This window comes from Sylvia atricapilla, chromosome 9, assembly GCF_009819655.1.
Source record: "Sylvia atricapilla isolate bSylAtr1 chromosome 9, bSylAtr1.pri, whole genome shotgun sequence".
NCBI lineage: Eukaryota > Metazoa > Chordata > Aves > Passeriformes > Sylviidae > Sylvia > Sylvia atricapilla.
Genome location: NC_089148.1, coordinates 16,640,068 through 16,659,200, shown reverse-complemented (window position 1 = coordinate 16,659,200; position 19,133 = coordinate 16,640,068). Strand labels below are relative to the sequence as shown.

The window sequence follows — 19,133 nt, the reverse complement described above, 5'->3', positions numbered from 1 at the left end:
CATAAAAATACTAAAAAAAAATGGAAAAGAAACCCCAGGGCTTTCTGCTTGGAGATCCAGCCTGCAGTTCAGTGGTCATTTGAATTATTGAATGGGATTAAAATAAAACCATTTCCCTTTTTGTCTCTTTACCCAGATGAGCCATCTGAAATGCAAGTTGATTTGTATTTTCTTTTATCCCCTCAGCTTGTTAGGGAGAATATTTTATTTCAGATTCCATTCTTCAAGGTCCTCCTATCACCCAGCATGGAGCGTTGCTGTCATGTCCTTATCTAAAAAAAGAGAGAGATGGAAAAGAAAACAAAGCCCACAGGTGACACACGTTTTATTGAGGTGTTCCACATGAAGAGCAATTGTGTGCTTTACATTGCACACAGCACGGTAGGAGCCTTCAAGAGGAAGAGAGGGCTATCAAATGAATACAAATTCATCTTTCAAATAGGTTAGATTGGAATTGCTCAGGCTAGTACAGTGTGGACCATATTAAAATAGAGACCATTTTGAGACCATCTCTCCATTCACTGTCACAGCAGCCACCTCCATTGGCAGACCACAAAAGCCCCAGGGCAAAGGTATCAGCTCCATCCTTGAGAAAGGATGGGGAATTTTGAGGCAGATGTTAGCTGATAAACTGCTAATAATGTAGACCTAGCACAGTGTTAATAGCTGAGGGAAATAGGGGTTTTGTCTCTCAAAAGAGTTTCAGCATTTGAGATGTTTCTGTGACCCAAAACAAAACTCATAGTTCACAGCACTGTTACAAGTTCCACGAAGAATGTGGGGTATGAAGCCAGTGGTTCAGGATATTTTACCATGAGAGCCTCAGTCTCATGCTGCACCTTCTATCACTTATCTGGGATCCTGATTAATGCACTTAGAATTCACAACACGGGGAACAATGTACTGAACACATTTACATAAATAGGCTCTTAACCTTTCTGCACAACTCTCTTGACCTCTTGCCAAGTCATGGCCAAGCCATGAGTATTAGTGAATTTAAATCAAGCTGGAGACACTTACTTTCATGATTTCACACTCCTTTCTTCAATTCTGCTTTAATAAAAATTTCACAGGAAACAACATTCAGAAGCCACCAGCCCCAGGTTGTTTTTTGAAGTTATGTCAGTATTTTTCCAAATATAATGTCAAAAGAAATTAGAACTAAGGGTATTGCAGTGAACACACAGAAGATGAGTTTAAAATTTTGAAAGTCCAAGAGCTCAAAATAGGAGACTCAAAAATTAATAATGTAATCCAGAGCCAGGCTTGTAAGTGTGCTGTTACTCATGCTATTAGGGTACAGAGATCCAACCAACTGTAAGGTCATGATTCTAAAATCCTAACTGGGCTATCTGCCTCTGAGATTGATCTGTGTCTTTATTGACTCTTAGCAGTCCATGAAAATGCAACTAACAGGAAGGATGCTGTAAATATCTGTAAAGCTATTTGCAAGGTATGATACATGTTGCTGAGTGCAGGCCACAAGGCATTGTTCAGGTCTTTTCCTCAGCAGTGCTTTATCAATACAGGTTTCCTCTAATGTTTGTTCTGCAGGTCTAAGACATTTGCTGTTACACGAAATATTGGGGATTTGGCTGCTAGTAAGGTGACTCCAGTTCTTTTACCTGAAGCAGTGCCCAACATAATGAAGACGTCTTTCAGTTCAGATTCTGCATCAGGAGAGACTGATAACATCGAGGTAAATGATATAGTGTCTGACTATTCTTTTTTGGGCTTCTAAACGGTAGGGAACCATTTCTTTTCTCTATAGGAAAGGGTACAATTCATCTCTGACCAATGCTGGTTCACTCTAAATAAGTCAGGTTCAATCTAATAACATAAATAGCTCTATAGTAATATTATTTTAAAATCTGGGGTGTAATGCATCAAATTTGCAACACTTTTTCCAAAGCAAAAATATTTTCTTTGGTAATTAATTTTGCACTGCCATCTACAGGCCCATGATCTTTAAAATACTTTGCAACCATTATGCAAGCATCACATTCCTGGGGCAGTCACAGATGTTCCACAAGATGCTCCACTGCTCGCCTTATAGAGCCGAATTTAGTGTTTATAAGCATCCTGATTCAAGGATGAAGTGCAGTTTGTGTCATGACTTCCTGAGCCAGGTTTCCATAAAAGCCAGGACAGGCTTTCTAAGATGAGCAGTGTTGTGAAGGCATTGCTGTGACAGTTCATTCAGCAAAAGACTGACAGAGGTGAGGAATACTATGTCCTGTTCAGTTTTCATTGTTATCCTGCAACTCTGAAGGGTTTTCAGATAAAATAAGAGTTGAACAGAGGACAAGAACAGCACTTTCCTATGGAGAAGTCAATAGACAAACGTGCTGTCATTGAGAGCAGTTTCCAATATCCTGGAACAAGCTTTCTTCTGCTTTATGCCTCTGTGCTGCCCTTCCTGAAAACTCGGCACTCCACAGTTATTCTTAAATGAACAGCAGCTGAAAAGTGGCACTGAGTGGAGCACTTCCCAGTATCACTAGAATTTCCAGTTTTGTGGTAGAGTTCATGCAAGGCTGGAATTTTGTGAGACATGACAAACTGCATTAAAAAACTAATTGCAAACCTAAATTATATGTGCAATGAAAGCTTGTGATTATTGTGTCTTTAGGTATTTGCTTCATTGCTTCAGGAAATCATAGTTTTCATTTCATGGATTTCATTCCAATTTTAATTAATTTTAATTTGTTCTTCTGCAAGCATTGCTTACTACATGTAAATGACATAGTTTTTAGTGGAAATTTCTAATACGTGATATGTTTTGACCATTTAATTGATATAGTGTCCCATTCATGTCAGACCTCATCTGAGTTAGAATTTTTGTAGGCATAGTTGAAAGTTCTGTTGTCTGACACATCAAAAATCAAAGCAAAAAACTCCAGTCAGTCTAAATAAAGCACACTCCATTTTATCAAGAACCTGTTAACACTGTCTAATATTCCAGGAAAACTAAATTAAATATTTAGAATTAATTTGTGACATAATGTTCTGTTCTTATTGCCTGAATCCCCTTTTACAGTAGGTAGTCTAATCAACCCATTCATTGATAATTTTGTCCAGTTTAAAGCCAAGTTGTCCTACGTTACAGCCTTGCTATCTCAAATAAACTGGTAAATTCCCCCTGCAGAATACAGGTAGCTCTTACCAAAATAGGATGCATAACATGCAGGTATTCCTCTCACCGTTGTCTGAGTCAACTTGATGTGTGTGCTATCTAATAGGATAGACAGTCTGCAGAGGATGTTTCATCAGGAAATCCCTTTTCTTCTGGACACTCTTCGTCCCGAAAAGAGCCATTTGTTCAATCTGTGTGCTTCAATTCAAGCACATTTGGAGTTCAAGTGTGCATTGAGAAGAAAAGCATACACGCAGCATTTATCAAAAATGTGCCTCTTTATTACCTAGTTGGAGAGCATGCCCTGAGAATAACCTTCAAGCCAGGTAAATACAACTGGACACAAAAAAGAAAATAGTGGGTGAAGGTGTGTGCATATACACACACACATATAGATAAGTAGGTACAGATGTATACTTTTTTAATATACTTTAATATTTTATGTATTTTATAATTATAATTAATTTTATAATTAAATTTTATAATATACTTTTTCATACATAGATATTTTTTGCCACTTAAGTACCATTAAATCTACAATTAGAAGTACCAGGCCTGCCAGTATTGGCAAGAGACTCTGCTCACAGCAGGAATCCATTTCTCCCCCACTCGCCTGAGCAGCGATTTCCCAGCTCTCCCAGCAATGTCACTCAGCGTGGCCAGCGTCAAGCAGAGCTGATCTGTGCCTGCAGAGTGTGTCTGATGCATCCTGAATCATTGGATTTGGGATGCAAGCACGAAGCAATTGGACATGGGCAACAGATCTGATGCAGTGTCCTGTAGCTACATTCTAAAACCTAGACTCTAAAAGGGAATTATGGATTAACCCTGGCAGGATCTAGTCCTTAATGTCTTAATCCATGATCATAAGAAATAAAAGCACAGCAGGCCATTGAATCTAGGTCTCCTAAGTACCAAAGTAATGGCCTAACCATTGGGCCATTCTTTAGTGTTCAAGAGTTGAGCCTCAATTCCTGTCTGACGTTTAATTCACTGACCCATGGTTTATCTCTTTAAGCAATCCAATTCACTTGACTTTAATCTGCTGATCATTCTCTTTATTGACTTGAAAAGAATCCAGTATCATGGTAATATTTTAAAATTTGGTTGCAGTTATGTGTTTCAGCTATTAGAGAAAATTTTAAACAAATTTGCTCAATACCAATAATAATCACTGAACATTTATATTTGAGAAAAGATGGCTAAATAAATTATGGTAAAATTGGCTTATTCTCTCATTCAGTTGCTAATAGTAACAGTAATACTAATTGTCATGCAATTTCAGTTTATACTGAGGCACCTATTGAAAAAATACAAGTCACAATTCAAGCAGGAGACCAAGCTCCCACAAAAATGATACGTCTAGTAACATTTGAAGATCCAGAGGCACAAGCATCTTCCAGAAAAGAAGCAATTAAAAAAGTGAAGAAAATCCTTGCAGACACTGATGATCAGGTACTGATGTGAAGTTCCACTTCTAGGTTTGTGGGAGACCTTACACACAGCTTATTTTTATTCCTTCTACCAAGTAGCTTCCATATTATGCCAAAGTGGAAAATAATGACAGACTTTTGGGTATACCAGTTTTCAGCAGGTCTTTTGTTGGGATTCATCCTTCGTGCAAGTGAAAGACATTAGAAAGAGCAGGTTGGTTTTGTATGCTGTTCTGAAAATCTCTTGTAAGAGATAAAATAGTTGTTGTGTGGCCAAAAAGAAGTCTATTATTTACAGCTACTGCAGCTGCAGCAAAATGCTCTGACACCAACTACTCAACCTGCCCTGAGACAGTGACAGCTACAGCATTGTCATTACTGATACCAGTTACATGTGATTGTGTGGTCAACAACTGCTGCACACTCTCCTTATCACAAAAGCATTTGGGGTATTGCTCTGCTTATGTGTGGGTTTAACACATTATTATGAAATTGCCTTCGAATTATTGTGATGTGCTGCAAGAATGTTATCAAGCATACACCTTATCTTCTAAGGCAACAGAGATTCAGAGATGCCTGCATCTGATTTTATTTATGCCGTTCTGCAGGAACACAGAAAAATAAATATTTTTACAATGTTACCCTTGACTAGGTGACAAGAAAATATGGGAGCTCATCGTCCAGTGCCAGCAGTGCCAGTGGGAGTGCCGAGAGTACAACGAGCAGCCCCTCCAGCAGCGACTCTGATGACAGATCATCACAGGGAGACACCCAGATAAATCTGAAAACAGGGCAGTCCAAAGCTAAAGGAAAGAAGTTCTACCCCTTTGGGGGCAGTGGCAGTAGCAGCAGTAGTGGTAGCAGCAGCAGTAGCAGCAGCAAAAGCAGTAGTAGTAGTAGTAGTGATAGTAGTAGCAGTAGCAGTAGTAGTGGCAGTAGTAGCAGCAAAAGCAGCAGTAGTAGTAGTAAGAGCAGCAGTAGTAGCAGCAAAAGCAGCAGTAGTAGCAGTAGTAGTAAGAGCAGCAGCAGTAGCAGCAAAAGCAGCAATAGTGGTAGTAAGAGCAGCAGCAGTAGCAGCAAGAGCAGCAGGAGTAGTAGCAAAAGCAGCAGTAGTAGTAAGAGCAGCAGTAGTAGCAGCAAAACCAGCAGTAGTAGTAAGAGCAGTAGCGGTAGCAGCAAGAGCAATAGTAGTAGTAGCAAGAGCAATAGTAGCAGTAGAAAAAGCAGTAGTAGTCAGAGTAGCAGCAGCAAGGACAGCAGTAACAGCAGCAAGGGCAGTACCAGAGGCAGTGCAGGTAGCAGCAGCAGTAGCAAAGCATCTGGTATAAAGCATAAGGCTAAGAAGCAATCCAAGACCACATCATTTCCACTTGCCAGTGCTGCTGGAGAGAGAAGTGTCCATGAGCAGAAGCCTAAAACACAGAGTAGCAGCAGCAGCAGTGAAAGCAGTGGTGCTTCCCATTGGCACAGCAAATCTGACAAACGAGCTGAGACGAACCACGCCAAGTCCCAAGTGAACAGTGGCAGCAGTCATGACATTTCCACAGGATGGGTAAAATGTCTAATACTTTGATTTCTGCTAGGAGGTGATCTTGACTGAGCTGTAGGTAATAACTTCTTTTGGAATTTGCAGGAATCTCACCTTCCAAAACTATACAGTCTCCGCTTCAAGTCTGCTCACGTCCATTGGGTAGGTGCCTAATTCAAGTGCACATTGCCATGGTAGCTAATGTAATCAAGCCTGTTACTGAAGGGCTTTGTTTGGGCCATTTCCCTTGACCTTTCCATAATGTCCAATATTGATGATGAACAAAATAAGCAGATTTATTATTAATATGCTATTACATTACATCTTTTCGGTGTTGCAGCACTTGCAACTCTCAAAATTGGGTCAGGACACACAAATGCAACCAAAGCTAGGTTAATAAACACCATGGGGAAATGACTAAACAGTGAGACCTTCCAATGGGAATAGTTATGTCCACAGTTCTTAGACAACCATGGCAAATTCATTACATGGATTTGTCAGAAACCAGGTTCAGTACACATTATGGAACAGAGGTATTTTTAGAATATATTGGAAGGGTGATAATGGAGTGGCTTTTGTAGGTGTTTCCTGTACAGCTATTATATATCCTGCATGTGAAAGAAGAAGATGATTTATAGTGTTATTCATAAAATTGTATTCTTTTGTTTTCTGTATACAGATGTATTTGACCACTTACGAAATGCCACTTTTCATTTTCCTTAGCATTAGACCTGAAAAGAATGATGTTGTCATTTGCAATCAGTGTCTGTGCAGTCTTTCTTTCAGCAGAGATGTTGAGGTGGATCCAAGGCATGTTCCAGCCCAACATAATCCATGTCTGTATATGGAAATGAAAATAACGCTCTAGATATGTCCTAGTCTGTTGCCTATAAAGGGAGGCTGATAGCTCTAATTTTTATATTTACACTATAAAACTAGGGGCTATCTCATAGATTTTTAACCCATTTTTGTTTCATAGCATCCACATCATAAAGGATCAAGCAGCTCATCATCATCTTCCTCTGAGCTGGGAAGCAGCCACAGTAACAGCAGCAGTAGCAGTCACAGCAGCAGTAGCAGCAGCAGCCACCACCACCACCACCACCACCATGGAGAAAATTCTGCCCACAACTCAAGGACGAGCAAAAGAGTCAGCATCCACCACAGCCATGGTTCCAGCCTGACACATGAGGTACAACTCTGTACGTGGTACCCAGAGCAGCCAGGCTTAGCTGGCTGCTGAGCAGGAGCTTTGGATGTGGTGGCACCAACCAGCTGAGGGGGTTAGGCTCAGGAGGGACATTAAAAATCAAGTCTGTAAATTGAAAGAAGTTCACTGAGATATTTCCCCCTGGGAAAAAAAAAAAATTAATTTTTTTTTTCAAATCCCCTCGTGTTCAGGCTTTTGTTTGCTTGTTTCCTTTCCATCATTTCTGAAAGTATTTGCAGTATATGAAAGCCTAGATTTGGAAACTGTACACATTGAAGGGAATTTATCTGTGAGTTAAAGAGGAAAGAATTTTCTTTTTCCCGTGAAAGGCCAGAACACAAAATCAGTTGCTTTAGGTAAAAATGAGGAAGAAATAAATAAGTCTGCCTAATTATTTTTAAATGTAGACTGGAGGTCATGAGTGCATGCAGAGTATAACTAAAATCTGACTTTCCATGGACGTTACTGATTGGTAAACGTGAAGGCCCATTAAGCACAGATCGTCTTTACCTTTATTATGCACTTAGTATTCTATAATTGTACTGCATAAAGGTATCTACATAATAATAGAACAAATAGCCCTGCAAATGCAGCCAATGTCTAGGGCAATTCTGCTACTAAGCAGAACTTTAAAATATTTTATTGGCTTGAAGAAACTGTAGTATAGTAAAATAAGTTGTGAGTGTGTGTACTACTCTCAATGTCTCTAGTACAATTGTAGGTAGCTATTTGAAACATTAAAATAATGAACAAACTCTTGCTATATGCATAAAGATAGCTTGGAAGCGTCTTGGATCCCTCATCAAAATGATCATGTCTTTGAATAATTAATTTTCCAACCAAATTCATCCTAAACTATTGTGGATATAGAAATATACACTGCAAACAAAACTGATGAAGGACAAGGGCTGCTGCCTGCTCTCAGCACACATTAGCTGGACTGCAGGCTCTTTGGTGAATACACAGAAATACTTAGGCACAGATGGTTGGGGGCTCTTTTTCAGCGCGACTTCCTGGGAGATGTAATTCCACCTGGCATTACGATTGTGGCACAGGCAGTAAGGAGTGACAACAGAAATCAAGGTTATCAAGCTACAGCATATGTTCGTTCTGATGCTGCCAAAGTTGATGTGCAACTAGTTGTGGTTCAGCTGGCTGAAACCAATTGGAAAGCGTGTGCTGATGCTGTGATACTGCCTCTGAAAGCACAGGTAAGTGAACAAGCAGCTTCACACAGAGAGACGTCTACAAAGCCCAGAGCAGGCACAGAGGATCTGCTGATTAGAGTATAAAACAGGAAAGGCATATTGATCTTGAAATGTTTCATAAAGCTGGTGAAGTTTCAGAAAATATTTCACCATTCTTTCAAATTAAAAATAGATAATAGTAAAAAAAAAAGTTAAAAAAAAAAAAACTATACACACTTCAAAATCTGGCATAAAGTATTGATTTTTAAGAGAAATCAAAATATAACCAGTAGAAGCATTAAAAAATTTGAGAAATTGATTTCTTCACCACTATTTGTTCTACTATGAGTTTTATTGTCTGGGAATCGCCTGGTTTTCTGTTTATAATTTATTGACCCCAAGATTAGCTCAGTCGGTTAAAGATAATGTTGGTAACAGTAAGGGCACGGGATTTGATCCCTGTATGGGCCATTCACTTAGGAGTTGAACTCTTTCTGGATGGAGTTGGATGATCCTTCTCAGTCCCTTCCAAGTGAGACTGTTTTATAATTTCAAAAGACTCATAATGCAAATAAATTTTAAATGTTGTATTTCTTAGGATTTATATCAAAAAAAAATGGAAAAAGCAAAGTTGGGTAATGTGTTGATGCCAAAGAAAGCATCATAAATGAAGGAACATCCTCACTTTTTTTGCAAATCCTTATGCTGTGCTTCCCACGAGCTTTTTAGAGCAAGACATGTTTGTGCAACAGTTTATAAACCTCTGCTTTTTACAGCTGCAATTAACAAATTCAACATGATATTCAGTATTGAAGAAAGTGGGGTGAGTTCACATCAGGAGGTCATCAGGAAGGCAAAGAGAAATTATAGGGCAGTCCTCTTCTAGGAAAAAAATACATATTGATTAAGAATTTACCACATTTAAGTAAATCTCTAAGTAAATCTCAAAGTTTCAGTTGTTGCTTTGAGACAAAAAGATGTATATGTAGTTCTGCACACATCAGAAAACTTTTTTCCTTCTGTGCCTCAGATTTTGCATGAAGAAGTCATAATTTCTCTGAGAGTCTGATCAGAGTAAAAGATTGGAAATATAAAGGATCAATGTACAAATTGGTGAAAGAAAATTTTGCATTTTGAAATGGTCAAGATTCATTCTGGGATTCTTTTCTGAGCTTTGGGTGACTGTTTTCCTGTTTCCAAAGGCCAGACTGAGATGGGGCAAGGAGTGCCAGGATTACAGGATAACAGCAGTGGCCACCACAGGACAACTGGCAAAGAAGCCAGCTGCACAGCTGAAGGTGCAATGGGGAAAGATTCCATCCTGGATAAAAAAGACAAGCACAGAGTATGTAATTCATTGTTTCCTAAGTTTTTATTTGACTTTTTTACCCTACTTGGCTTTTGAAAAACAGTGAAAGGATAGGATGAAATTTTTCAACCCAAACATATTTGTCCAGGCAGTGCTTGGATGGGAACCACAAGTTCAGTGGTACACAAGTATTTTATGAATGTGTTCTACTTTTTCCACATGTTTCATATTAAATGATAGCCTCCAAATATTTAAAAAGTATGCTTGATTTAATTTTCCTTATTAAATTATTTGCTATTTCATTACAAAATGCCTTTTTGTTTTAAAATGTTCTTCTATTCAGTCTCAAAAAATAACCATTTTAAATAGGCAAAATTAAACCAGTGTGTTTCTTCTGGATAAAATCAACCATTCAATTTGACCCAAAGTATTATTCCTTGACTTTTCAATTCTTCCATTTTTCCTGATTTTTTTGGATCTGCCAGTAGTCCTCACGGTCCCATGTGTGCTTTTGTTCATGCACCTGAGTTTGTCACATCTTGTTTACCTCTAGATTCATGCAATACGTTCCTGGTGCAGCACTTGTGTTGGGCTTCTCAGAAATACATCAGAGAAATCCATCTCATGAATTTATAGTAAGAGCAGCTGCAACATCTCCACGAACAATTGATACGGTAATTAAAGCTCCTGAGGTACGTAAAATTTTTTATCTTCCTTTTCCTTACCTTGAATGATTTTCAACCTAGAATGTTTTGACACTTAATGTAAAGAAACAAAAAGCAAAATGTTCCCTTTTAGAGAAGCTGCTATATACCTGACTATATTAGGTGGGTGTTGAAATACATACAACAGTTCTCTTGATTTTGTGCTGCTTTGGCCCAGTGCAGTAGTAAGTTGAAAATCAGACTCTGTAGCCAAATACTTTATTTGCATTTTGAGAATAGTGGTGAGGCCAAATTGTCTCAAGTATGACTGCTCTGTAGTCACACCTTTATGCATTTTTACCCAGTGTGATTAGTTCTTGAATGAGGGTCTCAGAGCAGATAGAAGGGGCCTTGAGTACCCCTTGCACTCTGCTGCAGCCACAAACGGTATCTGTGTGTGTTGGCACTCCAGTCCCAAATCTGCAGTAACCATGCTTGTGACTGGTCTAAGCAAGCTATAAATACAACTCTGCTCTAACCAAACTGGAGCAGTTAGTCATCCTCTCAGAGCAGCCTGCACAGGCAGGGTCTGCAGAGTCCCACTAGTTAACTGGTCCTTGTCCACCGAGTCCCCACACACCTCCTTAAAAGTTTTCCCTTTGGATCTCTGGCAAATTAACAACAGCTAGCGACTCATACACAAAAACTTGTGTGTCTTTTACCCTCCATAGTGCTTCAGTACTGTAGGGTGTTTAATATGTGGTAGTGAAGAAGTCAGCACATTAGGCATTCATTTGATTATTTTGGCAAATGTAATTTGTAGCTATAGAGAAGGATCTTACCCCAGTGTTGAACATGTTGGTTTTCAGCCCTTAATGATGATATTTATTTTTCCAAACACATCCATCATCTCAGTTACTCAACATGTTACATTTTTTTAAGAAGTCACTCAATTATCACTTAAACTCATCTCCATCAGTTACTTTTCAGTGTTCTTAACAATTTCTCAAAAAGTCATGTATGACCTAGAAGAGATGATAATGATTCCTCACAAAAGCTGAAAGAGCACATTCTGCAAAGACTCACACAACAGCAATTGTAGAAATGCATCTTCAAGGGTTTTTTTTTTCCAAGATAAGACTGGGGGGGTTTTGCAGTCATATGGTTCAATTTATCTTAATGTATTTTCATTTCTGCTTTTTCAGGTAACACTTTATTGTCAGGGATTCCGATTGCCATTCACTCTGCCCTTAGGCCCTTCTCCAGATTACGAGACTCGAGATATCACTGCCTGGAATTTATTTCCTGAAATAGCTTCACAAATAGCACAAGAAGATCAATGTAAATGTTACTTATATGTTTGTCTCATGAATAAGCAAAGTGTGTAGATCCATACCCTGCCATGGCTGGGCTTTGCCTTTCCTTCCTATGCTCTTATAGGGAAGGAAAACGTCTGTAGCCCTGCTTACAGTAGTTCGTTTCCTCACAGAGAAGCAGGGTTTTGGCAGGTGAATGAAGAGGCTTCAAACTGCTGTAAACATTCAGAGTTTGGGAATTACTCCTGTATTCCAGGACTAGAGGTTGTCTTTTGCCCCTCCTGAGAAGGTGCCAACTCTGCACTGAGAGGCATCAGCTGACGGGTACAAGAGAGTCCATGTATTTTCTGTCCAGTTTATTTTATGAAAAAGGAGCCACAGGAGTCTCTACTTGTCTGGTGCCTAGCACTGGTGTGGGAAATGGAGAGTTTTTATCACAGTTTGTTATGGCATCCAGTTTCTCAAGACTTTTGTACATTTTAGTCCCTGTTAACTGGAGTTTTGTCTTTGGCATGTAATCAAAATCAATACTAGTATAATCTACAGGAGGTAGTTATTTTGTAGTGTTCTCATGTCCTCACAGACTCTGGCTTCTGCGAGGGAGGTGAAGTTTTCTTCTTGTTTGCTGGGTGGTTCAATTTCACAGAGGTATTTTTCAGTACTTCACAGCAACACATACAGTGGTCATATCTGCTGTTTCTTTTGTGGTTTTGTTTTGCAGCCACATGTGAAGTCAGGGAGAGAGATTTCAAAACATTTGATCGTGTGAGCCATTCATATTCTTTCAATAAAAGCTGCAACCTGGTGGTGGTTCAAGACTGTACTGAACACCCAAAATTCATCATTACTACAAGAAAGGTTGATCCTCAATCTTTCTCAAGAGAGGTTCACATAAATACAACATTAGCGTAAGTGTGGTTTATACTGAGGCATAGAAATTAGATATAAAGTTTCTCAGGGAGTTAGTCTGGGAGTGGGAGATATCTGGTTTCTAGCTGAAACTGGTTTTTCAATGAGACAAATGGGGAAAGACAGAATTTCCAGAAGAGATTCTCATCTGAGACGCTATGGTGTAGTTGCTCTTGTCTTGAATTCCACAGCCACTAATATCTGATAACTTGCTCACTAAATCCCCATGCTGTCTTTTCTTTAAAGGTTGAATAGTAAAGCCCACAGTCCCAGTTTTGCACTTTGGAAAGAAAATAGCTTGTTCATTCAAATACTCACAAATATTTGTACTTTTCACATTTTAAATTAATCACTAATTTATTCTTTCAATGTTGCTTTTTCTGAAGGAACATCACAATCTGTCCTGCCTCAAATTCATCTCTCCTTGTGGCATGCAATGAAGAACAAGTTCTATCACACAGTGGAGGTTCTGAGTATGAAAAAAGTAAGCTGTGATACCCAGATTTCCAGGACTGACCAGGGAACTAAATATCAAGATTTTATAAATTTCACAGAAAAATCTCGGTGTAAAGCAAACACAATTGGAATTAATTCAAAGAGAAAACTAAAGACAACTTTCTTAAGATTTGTATTGACTTATATTCATGTTTCCTACTGTATATACTCTCTTACACTTTCCTCCAGCATAACTGACAGGTAAATAAAGCCCTTTCTTATCATATACCCAGGTCGGTGATTGTTAAAAAAAAAAAGATGTTCACATTATAGTCACAGAGAGATGCTTTAGTTCAGACATTTAGCTGGAGCACCACCACTGTCATTACCATTTCAAAATTTAGCACACTGGATACAGAAGTCAGTTCCAACTACAGACAACAGCAGTAGAATATTTTTGAAAATACATTATTTCTTCTATTTTTGTTTTTCCTCTCCCCTTAAATACATATTTAACTGTAGAGGTAAAATTATCATTGTGGAGGAAAATACATTGTGGTGGGTTTTGTGTTACACAGTTTCTCCATTAATTTAGGATGATCACTGCATGATTCACCTTCTTTTTACAGACAACGTTAAAATTTATAAAAATGGAAAGATCATTACCGTGGAAGTTCCAGCGCTCGGACTGAAGAAGGTGACTTTTGATGGTGTAGATCTTAAGGTACTGCACTGACTTTCAAGGCTACTGCTTTCTTTCTGCCTAGTACCTTGCCAGTCTGACAGACCAACACTTCAGCATTTACTACAAAGATGTGCTGTTTTGCAGGTTACAGTTTCTTCGTGGATGAGAGGAAAGACCTGCGGAGTTTGTGGTAATAATGACAGAGAAAAGGAAAATGAACTCCTCATGCCAAACCATAGGCTGGCACACAGCTGTTCTGCATTTGTGCATTCATGGGTATTGCTGGAAGAAACCTGCTCTGGTGGTGAGTGGATCTGGAAAACTTTCATGCTCAGAGAGATTATGATTTCACTTTTCCTCTGCTGAGAGCTAGAAAATAGTTTTTTCTATTTTCTAAAAATAGATTAAAATAATTCTAATTTTTTATTTTTCTAAAAGCAGTAGATATCTTTTACTTCAAAAATTCAATATCAATAATTATCCATTTTAATTTCATTAACCACTGACTGTTTAAAACACTTCTTGTGAATATAGAGAATATATACTCTAGCAAAAGTCTTCATCTCATGCAATTCGATTTTAAATAATTTTTTATTTTCTTACACTGAGTATATTTTTTCTTGAGAGGCAAAACCAGCCCTAATCTTGCTCCCACTGAAAAGTGTGGTTTTCACCATTGTATCAAAACAGTTTCAGCTGCTGTTTGCAAACTTAATTTCGCCACACAAGTTGCAGTGTCAGATCCTACATTCATGTAAATTTCCAAAGCACAAAAAATTTCATTTTTGTTCTGCACAATGTGAGGGTGCGATCTCAGAAAAATACTTAGAACTACTCCCACAGTAAAGAGTTTCATCTCACACATAGCTGGAAAAACAATGTTAGACTCCCATAACATCAATAGAGTTTTGTTTGGTAGGTCTCCATTTACCTTGGACCTGAAATAATTTTATTGAAGTTAATGGTTGCTTTCTCCCTGACTTCAGTGGCTGCAGAATTGTACTCATCTGTGTGTCAGGAAACAGAATTGTAGCTCAGATACTGTTAAGTTACATTATACTTTTCTAGTGAGATAATTGCGGCATTATAAAAATCACCCAATACAAAAATTATCCTTGTTGTTGTTATATAAATGTTCCCCTTTTTTTTTATCCATCCACTACAATTGACATTTTTCCTAATGCAATGAAGTATCCATTGTACTTGCAGTATCTATTCTTAATAGCTTTCAGACATGAGAGGTTATTTCCTGTGTATTAGGTAGTTCTAAAAACCTGAGTATACATGATTCCATTTGGGTTATATTGTGCAATTAGATTTTAAAAATAGCTCCCCTTTCAGACTCTTTCCTCAACTTATTATTGTCCTATCTTGATAACCTCGCTACTATAAAAACGGTTTGTCAGATACCTGTGTTTTAATAAAAGCAGAAGAGAAAATATGGATCTTTATTATTGCAAGGATCAATTGGGATTTATTTCTACAATTTTAACTACCTTTCCTTTTCCTCTTAGGGTGCAAGCTGCAGCGCAGTTATGTGAAGCTGAATCGAAACCCCACTATTGATGGTGAGGAATCTACGTGCTACTCTGTTGACCCAGTACTGAAATGTATGAAAGACTGTACTCCAATCGAAAAAGCTTCAGTAAAGATTGGCTTCCACTGCTTCCCAAAAGGTATAGTATTTTTCTCCCTCTGTGTGTCATGTACTGCAGGAGCTGTCAGAACACTCAAAAGAACAAAACACAGCACAGCCATGCACAGACCTGTATTGCTCCAGCTCCTCTCTGAGCTGCTGTTTTTAATCCCATTAGTATTTGCTAGAACTGCTGACAGTGCTGGCCAGCTAAAAGCTAGGTTAGGTGATGGCAGGTAGCATCATCTGAGAAAAACATTTGAGGAGGTAAAAGGGGCAGCAGCGATCAATAATATCACAAAATAAAATTTTTCATGTCTTCAGGATCTCCATAAAGTTGAGATAAGCAACACCGAGTCCTTTCATGTACACTACAGCCTGCTATTTGCTGTAGACCAGGGCAGGTAAGGCAATTGAAAGTCAGTCAAGTAGTGTGACATGAGTGCTGTAATTAGACTGCCATGTTATGCCACTGTGCAATACATCAGCAAAGGCACATTGCTGGAAGTTTCTCTAGATTGTTCCAGAAAGTGGTTTAGTTTTTAAGGTTTTTTATACACATGTGCTCATGCCCCAGATTTTAAAAAACAGAAGAGAAACAAAAAAACCACGAGGCTTTTTCTCATTTAATTTATACCAGGTTATGAGGCACTATCACAGTTTCACACTAAAGTTATATAATCATGAAAGGAGAATCCAGCCTGGAACCTACAGATATTTCTGGTGCATTCTTTCCTAAGTCTTTAATTTAATTAGTTATATAGCTTACAGGGAAACCTACCATTAGAAAGTATCTATTGAAGTGGTTTGTTCTCTGTTAACCATTATTGGCCAAATCCGTTGTCAGCTGGTATAACCCAGTGGAGTTTCTCCGGAGCCAATACACTCATGTGTTGAGTAGTACTGGAAAGGACAGGGTATTTTATGCCTGAATTTAAACATCTGTGTAGAACTTTGCACTTTGCTTGCGTTATTAATATCTGCAATGTGCTGAATCAGCCCAGAAAAGTGGATCTCTCTATAACAGTCAAATATCTGTAACAGCCTATTCAACAAGCGGCACAGAGAGAGTGTTAATAGTTTTCTGATGGCTCCCTGAGATGAGAAAGGATGCATTCTTTCATAAATAGAAAAACCCACTGTCTACAAAAAATCCTTCCAAAATCTTATTATGTCCATGTTTCACAGATTTCTATTGTGTATCCAAGTCAGTATCTCTGAAGTGTCATAACCTCAGACCACTCACTGCCTTAGAATATTAGGCTATAATAAAGCTGTCTCATTCTCTCACAAAACTGTTTGAAAAAAGAGGAAAAGCAGAAAAAAAAAGGTATATTAGTTGTTGCAGCCAGTGCTGCTTTCAGAGCAACTGCTCTCTTCTCTTGTTCATTTACTAAAGCAGAAACTGGGAAGTCTGCTTGCAATACTTCTAATCAAGGCTTTATTTAGTTATTTATTTATAAAAGAAAGCAGAAAAAGAGGAGGAGGGGGAGAAGGAAGAAAAAAGATGCCATTTATTGTTCTTTAGCTTGCTAAATTGATTGCTTTTTTTAAGCCAAGGATTAATAGGAATACAAGGCCAGCACTTAAAAACTATTCTTTTTCTTTCTTTGTGTGATGACTTGGAGAAGCAGTAGAAGCAGTAGAAATCTTCACACTTCTCAATCTAGGAACATGCACGCACAGGACAAAGAATTTTTCTCCATTCTTTATATGAGAATTCAGACATGATAGTTTGCTGTTTCAAAACTGAAAGACCCCATCACTGTCACCAGTGGAGCAAGGATAAAATGAAATACAAGAATGCATAATTTCTCCTGTTGCCCTCAAATCAGCAAGACTGTGGCCTTAGGAGCTTGACTGAGGCAGGCATCACTCCAAGTTTAAGTCCACATACTAGTTTATATTTCAAACATGCCACAAGACCTATGCATGGGGATCAGTTACTCAGCCATGATCCAGTTTGCAAGGAAACTATTTCCTACATGGAAATAGTAGTGTGCTCAGACCCACAGTGTGCCAAGAGTAAGAGACATAATGTATATAAAGAACAGAATTAAGACATTTTATAGCATTTCCCATTTCACAGCCTGCAAATATATATGTTTTAAAAGCATCTCCAGCATCTTTCTGGGAAATATTTTCTATCCAGTTTATTATGTAAAACCTGCATTTAATGTTGGACAGTAATTTAGCCATGGAGTGTGTTAACCTTCCAGATCAGTGACTGATGCAACCTGAACTCATACAGCAGTGTACATATTTCCCTGTATTGAGGGATGGCATATTATGAATGTACTGTCCAACTAAGGAATAAAACAAATGGAAGGAAAATTATGAAAGCTTTATGCCTTCTCATTATACAAACTTAATCTAAATGGATGTCCTAATATTCTTCCAGATCCAATGATAAACCTCCAACTAGCTAGGAATATTTATTGGGAGGATGAGCATCATTATTCCATTCAGATTATTTCAGCATTAAGGAATATGGCTTATTCAAGCTGCTGTTGATAAAGCAGTGTGCTAAGGTTAATACTGCAACTGACAATGCTCTGCCAGATTTCACAATATATGGGAAACTTTAATTAGAAGTTTATGAACCTCTGAAAATTCTCCAAAGGGCTTACCCTTCAGAAATGAACTTTGACAAACAGTCATCTGAAATACCCAGTGATATGCAGCACTAACATAAGTGATTGTTGATGTGGATTGGTACATGGTGGTCTTACACTGACAGGGGCTTCCTCCAGCACTTTCACAGCCTCCTTTTGTCTTTGTGCTTCATGAAATGTAATTCATTTTGGTTTCAGGGAAGTATTACAGTAATTATATCATGGATAAAAATCCTGTTCCAAGTCAATGAGTCAGTTAGATGTCAGTTGTGAGGGCAGGATTTCATTCTTTACTTGATGAGGGAGTTGACAGCCATCAAAACAGTATTTCTTTGAAATGTGTTAATTTGTTTGATGTTAGTTAACAATGCCTTCACTCTTCTGACAGAAACTGCTGTAAGCCTGTTGGAATGGCAGAAAAGCAGCAATAAGAAATCTGCATTTGAGGATGTTGTGGAGTCTGTGGATGCTGACATTGATTGTACCTGCACTGGCAGCTGTAGTTAAGCTAAACGCTTTGGTGTTGTGCTATAGACATACTACACAAATAATTGAATAGCTGGACAGATAAGAAGGGAACATAATAGCTGTAGTAAAATATTAAGAAAGGTGCTTGAAGAAAATAAGCCTACTGCAAAGTCAAATGCATTATGTACAGTCTGCACTGCTTAATAAATATGTTCATTAAATAAGTATTCATGTGGTCTCTCTTTATTTTTCCCTATCAACAAAACAATCAGGCCAACTATATTATTATACAGAAATTCTGCTCCCTTTTATCTGCGATATAATTACAGCAGTCTGCTCTGAAAATTATGTTCACTAGGTGATGAAAGGAAAACATGATTACGGCTACTGCTAACATTCCATTGTGCAAAGAATTTCATATTTAGCATACTAAAGACACAGTAAGCATTTGTTTTCTTTTATGTTTTCTGGTAAAGAGCAACGTCTGTTCCTGGAACCATTCTGCAAAAAAATATATTTTACTCCCAGCAAGACCATTAGCCTTAGTACATTCTACAAAGGAATGAATTGGACTGCTAGACTCCCACTGTAGCTTTCCAGAGAGCTATAGTGTGTGACACAG

At 38.2% G+C, this 19,133-nt stretch overlaps 1 protein-coding gene across 1 annotated transcript in view; it reads left to right on the top strand.

Annotated features, from left to right (window-relative positions):
- The window catches only part of LOC136364916 (vitellogenin-1-like), a 42,881-nt gene extending 24,188 nt beyond the window's left edge, over window positions 1-18,693 (top strand). Inside the window, exons 20-36 of the mRNA XM_066325083.1 lie at window positions 1,555-1,699; window positions 3,243-3,462; window positions 4,422-4,591; window positions 5,222-5,702; window positions 5,865-6,121; window positions 6,203-6,259; window positions 7,077-7,289; window positions 8,312-8,518; window positions 9,697-9,839; window positions 10,357-10,495; window positions 11,653-11,788; window positions 12,485-12,671; window positions 13,059-13,156; window positions 13,737-13,831; window positions 13,937-14,096; window positions 15,307-15,468; window positions 18,432-18,693. Of these exons, the coding sequence (XP_066181180.1) occupies window positions 1,555-1,699; window positions 3,243-3,462; window positions 4,422-4,591; window positions 5,222-5,702; window positions 5,865-6,121; window positions 6,203-6,259; window positions 7,077-7,289; window positions 8,312-8,518; window positions 9,697-9,839; window positions 10,357-10,495; window positions 11,653-11,788; window positions 12,485-12,671; window positions 13,059-13,156; window positions 13,737-13,831; window positions 13,937-14,096; window positions 15,307-15,468; window positions 18,432-18,550 (2,989 nt within the window). The 3' untranslated portion in view covers window positions 18,551-18,693. The remainder of the gene's footprint in view (window positions 1-1,554; window positions 1,700-3,242; window positions 3,463-4,421; window positions 4,592-5,221; window positions 5,703-5,864; window positions 6,122-6,202; window positions 6,260-7,076; window positions 7,290-8,311; window positions 8,519-9,696; window positions 9,840-10,356; window positions 10,496-11,652; window positions 11,789-12,484; window positions 12,672-13,058; window positions 13,157-13,736; window positions 13,832-13,936; window positions 14,097-15,306; window positions 15,469-18,431) is intronic.
- Window positions 18,694-19,133: the final 440 nt, after the last annotated feature.